The sequence below is a fragment of the Salvelinus sp. IW2-2015 genome, linkage group LG16, assembly GCF_002910315.2.
Source record: "Salvelinus sp. IW2-2015 linkage group LG16, ASM291031v2, whole genome shotgun sequence".
Classification (NCBI taxonomy): domain Eukaryota; kingdom Metazoa; phylum Chordata; class Actinopteri; order Salmoniformes; family Salmonidae; genus Salvelinus; species Salvelinus sp. IW2-2015.
The window spans coordinates 28465976-28477644 of record NC_036856.1 but is presented as its reverse complement, the minus strand read 5'-3'; the positions used below and the strand labels follow the sequence as shown (position 1 = coordinate 28477644).

At 41.3% G+C, this 11669-nt stretch overlaps 1 protein-coding gene across 3 annotated transcripts in view; it reads right to left on the bottom strand.

Annotated features, from left to right (window-relative positions):
- The window catches only part of LOC111975341 (volume-regulated anion channel subunit LRRC8C-like), a 24329-nt gene extending 17679 nt beyond the window's left edge, over nt 1-6650 (bottom strand). For 2 of the 3 annotated variants that reach the window (XM_024003569.3, XM_024003571.3), the window contains exons 1-2: nt 6394-6649; nt 1956-2101 (exon numbers count right to left, since the gene is read on the bottom strand). In XM_024003569.3, coding sequence (XP_023859337.1) covers nt 1956-2093 — 138 coding nt within the window. In that variant the 5' untranslated portion in view covers nt 2094-2101; nt 6394-6649. Of the gene's footprint in view, nt 1-1955; nt 2102-6393 lie in introns of all 3 variants that reach the window. The other variant, XM_024003570.3, reaches the window with a different exon arrangement.
- Between the last annotated feature and the right edge of the window lie 5019 nt (nt 6651-11669).

Here is an 11669-nt window from a genome sequence, read left to right as displayed (position 1 = left end):
AACACCACAACACCACACAACACACACACACACACACACCACACACACACACACACACACACACACACACACACTTCTCTTTCTCACTCTCTGTCTCACTCTTATCTTCCTCTTCTTTTACTTTCTCTCCCTCCTCTGTCTCTCTCTCTCTGTCCTCTCTCTTTTCTCTCCTCTCTCCTCTCTTCTCACTCTCTCTCACCCTCCCCTTACCGTCCATCTACATGAGGTAGCTACACTTGTGTGTGTAAAGCTAAAAATGTCCCTTTGGCAGAGCCAGTGTTTACCTCCACTACTGTAAACTGAGACAAACAGTCCCATAATGCCAGGAAATGTATTAATTAGGGACAGTGCTGTCTGCTTTGACTAGGTTGCGGTTTAGTTTACCATGTAAACTACCAATGTAAACTAATGAGGGTCGTCAGATGGGTCGTGTTTGGAAATCACCCACTATTTACAAACTGTGAAAGCAGTTTTTCAAAATAGTCATTATTTTTGTAGTGATCCTTCCCTTGGTTCAAGGGACAACACGGGATATTCTCACCCCAATAAACAAGTTCCTGTCAATGGTGTTTTGGGCTTTTCTAAAAAATAATTACTTATAATCTACAGGGGTTTATAGAGGAGAAGGTAGCGGCTCGGGTTAATCCTTACAATTTCACGTGGAAAAACATGATTTCACTTAACGTCCTGACCTTTTAGGTGTTTTTGTATGTGTTTAGGTCAGGGCATGGTGTGGCAGTCTATTTATCTTTCTAGTTATGTTGTGTTGCCTGTATGTCTTAATAGAGGCAGGTTTTGCTTCTCTCTCATTAAGAGTCAATATTTAGAGGGTTTCTACTGTTTGGGGTTTGGTATTGTCTCCTGTTCGTGTATGTATGTACCATAGGGACTGTTTGGCTGTCGTATTGATGTCGTCTGTCTTCGTAGTTTACGTTAGTTTATGTAGAGTTTTTTCAGTTTCAGTCAACGTCGTTTTCTGTTTTGTATATTTAAAGTGTTTTTGTGTGCTGCATCTCATTAGTCAAAGAAAGATGCTTACTTCCGAATGCTCGTTTTGCTGATATCATTCTCTCCTCCCTCGTCCAGAGAGATGAAGAGCACAGCCCTTACATTCACGAGTAGTTTCATGTAGATTCATTATCACATTTTGCTTCACATGTTGTCACATGTTATAACATTAACTTCACATAAAATCACATGTGAACAGATCAAAATGTGATTGTGGAACACTTCACATGTGATCATGTGAAATTCATGTTTTTTTTCGTAAGGGAGGGCTCCACCCTCTCTCTCTGCAGCTGGTCAGAGTGGTGAGGGGAAGGGAAGTGACAGGCCACTGGTCGCTGGAATCATGGCTGTGTTCCAGATGGCTCTGGACAAAAGAAGTGTACTACGTATATAGGGAATAGGGTACCATTTCGGATGAAGCCCATGTGTTTATGAAGACGTGGTGGGCAGGCGGGGGAGACATTTTTGGTGCGCAGTGTCTGTGTGAGTGTGTGTATGTGTGTATGTGTGGAGTGCAGGAATGTCTTCCCCTTTCCGTTGGTAAACTCCCGCTATACTGTGCAGCTTACATGAACCCAACACTGGGCTGTTTGTGACTACAGGACAGGACACAGTAGATCTACAGAGCAGTGAATTAGCAAGTTACTTTAAAGGCTAATATCTGCTATAACATCCTAACGACACAGCACACAAGGCATACTGTGTGAACTACAACATATTTCTCATTATGTCATCAATTCAACCACTTTTGCCCCACTAGGTATAGGACTATGCTACAAGATAAAGTTATAATGTGTATGCACCTTGTTCATTAGATAGTCAGGCCTTTTGGACACTCTGAGGCAGGGAAAGCAGATATTGTGCGGTTTGAAGATACTGACCTTGTACTGTGCATCCGAACACTCAGATCATGAGCATGATGACAGAGAGGTAGTCTGTGCACTAACCTGTAGGGTGCATCCGAACACTCCGATCATTAGCATGACCACAGAGAGGTAGTCTGTGAACACATCCCACCAGGGCTTCAGAACCCGGAATGCTGGCTCCTGCTCTGAGAACTGCCGGAACTCCGTCACAGGAATCATGGCTCCTGCTGAGACAGAGATTTAGGGATTGTTTGCAAACAATGTATTTATAAACAATATATAGCTTCAAAATATATTTAGTCCTTTTATGTGCCAATCTTTACAATCAAAGCTCAATTTTTTAATTTCTCCATCTCTATCCATTAGCTTTTTATCAAACCAAGTGGCAGGGCTGCCTTTTGGTTGAAAAAAAAGCCTGGAAGCTCCATTTAAATGTATATGTTCAACATGGCCAGCTTCCAGACTAGTTGAACACGCAGGGGGAATTGTAGGGGGAAATGTAGCTAGCCTTCACAAGACAATACTTGGAACTAATTAGGGCTACACTCACACTGACAACCCAATCACACTCCAGAAACATATCCATAACGGTAAGCATCACCTTCCGTATAACCAGTCGGTCTCTTGTTTGTCAAACAAAATAGCTGCCAAAATACAGCAGGCCCCAATATGGCCATTTTTGTTTAACATTCAAATACATTTAGCTGGAACTGTGAATAATAAGGTTTCCTTTATGTGTGGGGTTTGGGTGAATTAAACTCTGCTTCCTGTCATGCTGTTAAACATGAAAAGAAACCATGTTGCACCTATACCTCCGTACATGAACATGTGTGTCAATTCGTACTGGTGATACTGTTAATGATTTGACTGTACAACAATAAACCGAGGCATGATTTTGGCAGTTGGTCTAGATCAAAATTTCATAGCTGACATACACTAAACAATCTGCCTGTTAGGATGGATAACTGAATCATAACATAATATATAGAGCCATGCTAGTAGCATCATCAAGGCCTTACAAGCGTCTCTCTCTCTCTCTCTCTCTCTCTCTCTCTCTCTCTCTCTCTCTCTCTCTCTCTCACTCATCAACAACATCTGAGTCAGAGGAACATTCTTCAACATTAAGACAAAAGGATGTCATATGTTTTTCCTATGATAATCTCTTATTTTGGAAAGTTATTTCTCAAAGCATGAGTATGATTCTACTCTGTTTGCACATTAATAAAAATGTTAAACAATACAACCAGAATAGTAACCCACTGGGCACAAACTGGTTAAATCAAAACTGATTACATTTACAAAAAATCATGAAGGTAATGAATTATCAGGAATTTTTGTCTTTTTTTCACCCAACTTTCACCCAACTTTCACCCAACCCTAATAAGATGGTTAACATTTTTTGTTGATTTCATTTTGACTTCACGTTAGTTGACAACTGAATCAAATGTAAAACAAAACTAGACGTTGAACTGACGTCTGTGCCCAGTGGGAAGCATTTACATTAGATGGCATGTATAGGTTACTCTGTAAAATGTCACATTTACATGATATAAGTATGTATATAGGCTACTTACGTATAAATATATGTATGTGTATAAGTATGTATAAGGACACAACTAAATAATTCATAGATGTATCATATTCTAGAAGTTAGATATACTTGACTGTGTTTGTTTGTCGATGGTTTTCATTTTGTTCTAAATTCATGTATATACAGTCTTCAGCACTAAACAACCACACAAGTGTATAGTCTATCAAAACATATCTCAAGAGAGCTACAGCTAAATATGTGAGACTTTTAATAACACAGCTGCACTGTTTAGATAGACCGCTGTGCTAGAAACAAACAACCATCTTTAACCAGAGTCGGAAAGCCTAAAACTTTGTCTCAAAGTCACAGATATACTGATTTTACTGTGGAAACTAGACCTATAGTTTCATCTCTATTGTCCTTCATACAATTGAACACATTGTTTCCTTGAGGAGTTCCTGAGATATGGAAATAATGCATGTATATGTAACTCGACATGAAGGATGGAAGACAGTTCAGGTTCAATACAATTATTTTTAACATGACACTTAACTTGTATTATTGCAAATGTATACTGAGTATACCAAACATTAGGAACACCTTCCTAATATTTAGTTGCCCCCCTTTTACAATCAGAACAGCCTCAATTTGTTGGGGCATGGACTCTACAAGGTGTCGAAAGCATTCCACAGGGATGCTGGCCCATGTTGACACCAATGCTTCCCACAGTTGTATCAAGATGACTGGATGTCCTCTGAATGCCACACAAACACAGTCCATGACTCAATTGTCTCAAAGCTTAAAACTCCTTATTTAACCTGTCTCCTCCCCTTCATCTACACCAGTGGTTCCCAAACTTTTTATAGTCCTATACCCCTTCAAACATTCAACCTCCAACTGCGTACCCCCTCTAGCACCGGGGTCAGCGCACTCTCAAATGTTKKTTTTTTTGTCATCATTGTAAGTCTGCCATACACACACTCTAYGATACATCTATTAAACATAAGAATCAGTGTGAGTTTTTCTCACAACCCGGCTTGTGGGAAGTGACAAAGAGCTCTTATAGGACCAGGGCACAAATAATAATATAATAATCAATAATTTGCTCTTTATTTAGCCATCTTAAACCTTATATGTTCATCAAAAATTGTGAATAACTCACCACAGGTTAATGAGAACTAGTACTAGTTTTGATTCACCTGCCTGTTTGCCTACCTGTGTATGATCATTGCCTACCTGTAACCACAATTCCTGCCTTCTGCGAAGGTGAAATTAACACCTGCCGCGCTCTGCGYGTGAATCTACACATTTTTCTCCCTGARTATTCATTACAATTTGTCATTGTGTTGTTATTTAGCTGAACACTCACCCAAATGTATAGCCCCGGTGGAAAATATAAATGTACTGTTTGAAAATGTTTAAAAAAAAATGTGAATCACATTTTTATTTGGTGTTCCCCCGATGGCATTGTACCCCAGTTTGGGAATACCTGGTCTACACTGATTKAAGTGGATTTAACAAGTGACATCAATAAGGGATCATAGCTTTCACCTGGTCAGTCAATGTCATGGAAAGAGCAGGTGTTCTTAATGTTTTGTATCCTCAGTGTATATTGTATAATACAAATGTATATGAAGTTCCAATGGGTATAAGGCATTAGTAAACAATCTGTATCGGTTTAACTCCAATCAACTACAGTGGGAAAAACTGTACATAGCCTTTGATAATTTTTTGAAAATTATTCCTCCCTAGCCTAGATAAGTTGTTTGCTTTGTCAACTCAGTGAGCTGGCCTGGATGTCTGGGCCGCCTGCGTTTTATCCTTTGCCTGGCTCTTCCTGACAGGAAACTCTGCAAATCTCCAACACTGACTTATTGGGCCTGCCCAAAACAGACTATGACTGTGTCCCAAATGGCACCCTATACCCTATATAGTGCACTACTTTTGACCAGAGTGCTCTCGGGATACAATATATAGGGAATAGGGTTCCATTTGGGACAGACATGGATGTCTGGATAGATCACACCCAGTCCCCAGTCAGTCCCAAGGATAACACATCCTGTCCAAGATGGGTTTATTAGTTAGGAGGACCATGGAAAAACTATGTAGAAAATATTAGACTCCAGGATCACTTTGAGAGAATAGGGGGGGATTGTAACAATAGGTGTTAAATGATAACAATAACGTCAGACTTATGTAAGTGACTTGGGACATCTTTTAATAACTTGTACAATGAAAATCCCAAATATCATATACTACCAGTACTTTTCAACTACATACTGCAAAATGCGGAGCCTATCGGCTAACCTTAGAGCCAACTTCTCTTAGTTCACCTTCAAACCACATAATAGAAGGTAACAACATTGCATCTCTAGATAAGATTAAGATAAATATGACCCCCCTCCCCCCAAAAATGTATAAAACATAAACCATTCCCTCTCCACAGGGTACTGACAAACTCAAGGGTTTAGTATTAGGGTATACAGTATATGGCTAATCTATGGTGTGAATTCTCTGCCTTCCATAAATAGGCACTCATACTGCTAACCAGTTATTCATATGGAGAATAATATTTAAGAAACATTTTTCATCTTCTTTCCTTTTTGGGAAGAGGGGATGAGGGAATAGGTGATATCATTATCCAAACTTGAGAAATTCCCACCACGTTTCATATTTCTAGCCTTTAAACAAAATAATAAAGCCTATGTGTGGGTTTAAATCTAATTGAGATACAGTACATGGCATATGCCTAACTCAATATTAGCATTATTCAGAGGCAGTGTCAGCTAGTGCAGGAGGCTCGGGTTACATGGGCTATAGACAGGCCAAAGTTAAAATGTATATTTATATTGCTATGCAAACATGGCAACAATGTGTAGGCTAATTTACAGTTAAACCCAAATACAATGTAACGAAATATGCGCTATGAAAATAACATGTACATTCATCATCAATCATGTAAGAATACAATAACAAAATGTGCCTTACCCTAGTGATATCTGTCTGACAGCCTAGATTCTATAGCGGTTTGTCGATGGGTGTTTTTTAGGGCAGCAGCGGCAATCATGTCCTTGTGGATCTGGTGTGGTCCTCAGCTTTCCGTTATTTCTGACTGMAAGCTAGTTCAATGTTCCTGTCTGTTCGTGATGCACAAAGACTGTAGCCTACTGACTGACTGACTGACGCGGTCAGGGCGGGGACTAGCCGATTTACGTGTTGGGCTCGTTAGAATAACCGAGGTTAAGACAGTTTCAAGTTCGATATTCGACGGATATTCGCGCTTTCAAACCTCAATAGCTTTCAAACCACTTGAGCCAGAGACTCCAAATAAGTGTCATGATGTTGGAAAAATTGCGCACAACATTGCACAGGTCTTATTTTCACTATTTAGACATTAATTTGCTTTCCAAAGCTAAWAAACATGTGGAAATGTGAGCAGCGTCTTGTATTCCAAGTTGAAATAGTTAGGGASCGTGAACAAAGTACAAACTTTCTTTTACATTCAAATTTCAATAGCTCCTTGATCATGTGACATACTTACGTCAAACAAGGTTCAGAATGTCCACTGACTACTCTTCTATATTGCACACCCTTTAGTTTGTCAATTTTCATCTCACAAGATTTTACATGAATTTTTCTAAATGTAAAGTTTCAAAAGCTCCTAGGTCGTGTGACCTAATGACGTCAAACAAGGTTCCGTATGTCCACTGACTATACCCTTCTATATTGCACACCCTTTAGTTTGTCCATTTTCATCTCACATGGTTTTCCATGAATTTTTCAAAATTTAGAATTTCAATAGCTCATTGGTCATGTGACCTACTGACCTCAAACAAGGTTCAGAATGTCCACTGACTGACCTTCATATTGCACACTGATGTTTGTCTACTTTCATCTCATGCTATTAGACTTAAATATGTAAGCTTTGCAGGCCTTCATTTTACATGGGTGTTTTTTTTTTTAAACGTATAAGTCAACAAATGTTCCATCCTCGCAATAACTATCTTTCACATGGACACTGAAAAGATCTGCAAATGGCTGTATGTGGAATGGATCAAGGACAGGAGAGGTGTTCAAACAGAGGTGCTTAAAGGAAGGCACACAGGTAGGCCTCATGAAAAACACTGTTTCATATGCTCTTTTTAATCACAGTAATAGGCAGTGATTTGTAAGTCACTGTGAGCTTGATAACGTGAAAGAATCCTTTTATTAGCATCACTTTCATATACTGTACATTAAGACAAATCCTTCTACGTTGAGTATTAGAACGCAGTTTGCATAACATAGAGAGGAGTATCCCATAGCCAGATAGCATTCGCTATAAATTATCGTTCAGTTTGGTCCCTAAGACGAGGTTCTAATCTCATTCCTGGTACTTCATAGCACACAAACATTACTTCATGCTCTTTAGGTTTTATCACCCAAAGACATCGTAAATCTCCTCTGTCAGTGCTATCTCATAGAGGCCCATCCTCAGTGGACCACACACGCAATAGTTAACAGAATACTCTATTCTGTCGAATAAAACAACCATTATAATGCAATACAAGCATTATAACATAATCTTGCAATTTTCCACGACAACAGAAAGAGAAGGAGGAATCGGAACACGCTGCATTCAAATTCAGGTCTTAGTTATTCCTGTACTGGATCTAATACATATTAGCATTTAACATACATTCATAAGTGTAATACTTTTTTATGACATACTGTGAAAAACTCTCTTGGCTGCTGCCTCTGTCACTTTCAGACATGCGCAGAGCAGACTGAAAGGGGAAGGGTAGCTCTTGACTTGAACCACAGGGGTTCTCTGTAAAGAGAGAGTAATCCAAAAGGCACAGACACACCCCTTGACTTTCAATTGGCACCATTGACCTGTATGTATTCTCTCCTGATTGGCTCTGTGGTGCACAGTCTGGCAGTCTGACTAAAGTGCCAGAGGTATGAGGAGAGACATCCTCCTTTGTATTTATGGGAACAAATACTTCCTAACACTTTGGATCCTATTCTTGGACAGTTAGAAGACACAATGCATCAATGCAAAAAAAATGTATTTCTAATTACTGTCCATGAGTAACCTCAACCTTGTGGGTCTATGGGTGTTTGGGCCAATAAAGTGCCAACTCAATTCTACCACTGACTAGTCTCTCATGCCCCTATGAACGGGGACACAGGGCAATAGTTTTTAATCTAAACCAGCCCTTTTTTACTGGAGTACACTAACCCCTAATTGGGGCTCTTTTCTTGACACATAGTAGCAGTTTACCAGATAACAAGTCAAGAAGAACAAAAAGTAGATTGTTGTAAGGGTGTATTACATCCTGTGCTGGCCCCATTGTCATATCCATTCTGGATTCTGAGTGGTAAAATCATAGCTGAAAAATGCCTTTATATATGTGTATACATTTTCCGCCAAGACAGAACTGCCAAAGGGGGTGGAGTTGCAATCTACTGCAGAGAGCCTGCAGAGTTCTGTTATGCTATCCAGGTCTGTGCCCAAACAGTTCGAGCTTCTACTTTKAAAAATACACCTTTCCAGAAATAAGTCTCTCACTGTTGCCGCTTGTTACAGACCCCCCTCAGACCCCAGCTGCACTCTGGACACCATATGTGAATGAATTGCCCCCCATTTATCTTCAGTTTGTAATGTTAGGTGACCTAAACTGGGACATGCTTAACACCTCGGCCGTCCTACAATCTAAGCTAGATGCGCTCAATCTCACCCAAATTATCATGGAACCTACCAGGCACAACCCCAAATCCGTAAACTCGGGCACCCTCATAGATATCATCCTGACCAACCTGTCCTCTAAATGCACCTCTAACGTCTTCAACCAGGATCTCAGCGATCACTGCCTCATTGCCTGCGTCAGTAATGGGTCCGCGGTCAAACAACCACCCCTCATCACAGTCAAACGCTCCCTAAAACACTTCAGCGAGCAGGCCTTTCTAATCGACCTGGCCTGGGTATCCTGGAAAGATATTGACCTCATTCCGTCAGGTAGGCGGATGGCCTGGTTATTCTTTAAAAGGTGCTTCCTCACCATCTCTAAATAAGCATGCCCCATTCAAAAAAGTAGAACCAGGAACAGATATAAACCTTGGTTCACTCCAGACCTGACGCCTTGACCAGCACAAAAAACATCCTGTGGCGTACTGCATTAGCATCGAATATGCCCCCGCGATATGCAACTTTTCAGTGAAGTTAGGAAAGCCAATATACAACAGGCAGTTAGGAAAGCTAGGCTAGCTGGTTCAAACAGAAATTTACATCCTGTAGCACCAAAACTCCAAAAATTCTGGGACACTGTAAAGTCCATGAGGCATAAGAGCACCTCCTCCCAGCTGCCCACTGCACTGAGGCTTGGAAAACCACTGCACCACCGTAAGCTACGGTTATCGAGAATTTCAATAAGCATTTTTCTAAGGCTGGGCTTGGTTCCACCCTGGCTACCCTACCCCGGTCAACAGCGTCTGCACCCCCCACAAAGCAACTTGCCCAACCTCCCCTGTTATTTCCCTTCACCCCAAATCCAGATACCTTGATGTTCTGAAAGAAGCTTGCAAATCTGGACCCCTACAAATCAGTCTGGGCGAGACAATCGGACCCTCTCTTTCTAAAATGATCCGCTTGCAATTGTTGCAACCCCTATACTAGCCTGTTCAAGCCCTCTTTCGTATTGTCTGAGATCCCAAAGATTGGAAAGCTGCCGCGGTCATCGCCCTCTTCAAAGGGGGAGACACTCTAGACTCAAACTGTTACAGACCTATATCTATCCTACCCTGCCTTTCTAAGGTCTTCAAAAGCCAAGTTAACAAACAGATCACCGACCATTTCGAATCCCACCATACCTTCTCCGCTATGCAATCTGGTTTCCAAGGTGGTCATGCGTGCACCTCAGCCACGCTCAAGGTCTTAAACGATATCATAATTGCCATCGACAAAAGACAATACTGTGCAGCCATGTCCATCGACCTGGCCAAGGCATTTGACTCTGTCAATCACAGCATTCTTATCGGCAGACTGAACAGCCTTGGTTTCTCAAATGACTGTCTCGCCTGGTTCACCAACTACTTCTCAGATAGAGTTCAGTGTGAAATGGGAGGGCCTGTTGTCCGGACCTTTGCCCGTCTCTATGGGGATGCCACAGGGTTCAATTCTCGGGCCGACTCTCTTCTCTGTATACATCAATGATGTAGCTCTTGCGGCTGGTGATTCTCTGATCCACCTGTACGCAAATGACAACATTCTGTATACTTCTGGCCCTTCTTTGGACACTGTGTTAACTAACCTCCAAACGAGCTTCAATGCCATACAACTCTCCTTCCGTGGCCTCCAACTGCTCTTCAATGCAATTAAAACTAAATGCATGCTCTTCAACCGATCGCTGCCCGCATCTGCCCACCCGCACARCATCACTACTCTGGAYGGTTCTGACTTAGATTATGTGGACAACTACAAATACCTAAGTGTCTGATTAGACTGTAAACTCTCCTTCCAGACTCATATTAAGCATCTCCAATCCTAAATTAAATCTAGAATCKGATTCCTATTTCGCAACAAAGCATCCTTCAGTCATGCTGCCAAACATACCCCCGTAAAACTGACGATCCTTGACTTTGGCGATGTCATTTACAAAATAGCCTCCAACACTCTACTCAGCAAATTGGATGTAGTCTATCACAGTGCCATCCGTTTCATCAACAAAGCCCCATATACTACCCACCACTGCGACCTGTATGCTCTCGTTGGCTGGCCCTTGCTTCATATTCGTCGCCAAACCCACTGGCTCCAGGTCATCTATAAGTCCTTGCTAGGTAAAGCCCCGCCTTATCTCAGCTCACTGGTCACCATAGCAGCACCCACCTGTAGCACTCGCTCCAGCAGGGGTATATTTCACTGGTCACCTCCAAAGCCAATTCCTTCTTTTGCCGCCTTTCCTTCCAGTTCTCTGCTGCCAATGACTKGAATGAATTGCAAAAATCACTGAAGCTGGAGACTCATTTCTCCCTCACTATCTTTAAGCATCAGCTGTCAGAGCAGCTTACAGATCATTGCACCTGTACGTAGCCCATCTGTAAATAGCGCATCCAACTACCTCATCCCCATATTGTTATTTATAAATAAATTAAAAAAATTCCCCTTTGCACCACGGTATCTCTACTTGCACATTCATCTTCTGCACATCTCACTCCAGTGTTTATTTACGAAATTGTTATTATTTCGCCACTACGGCCTATTTATTGCCTTACCTCCCTAATCT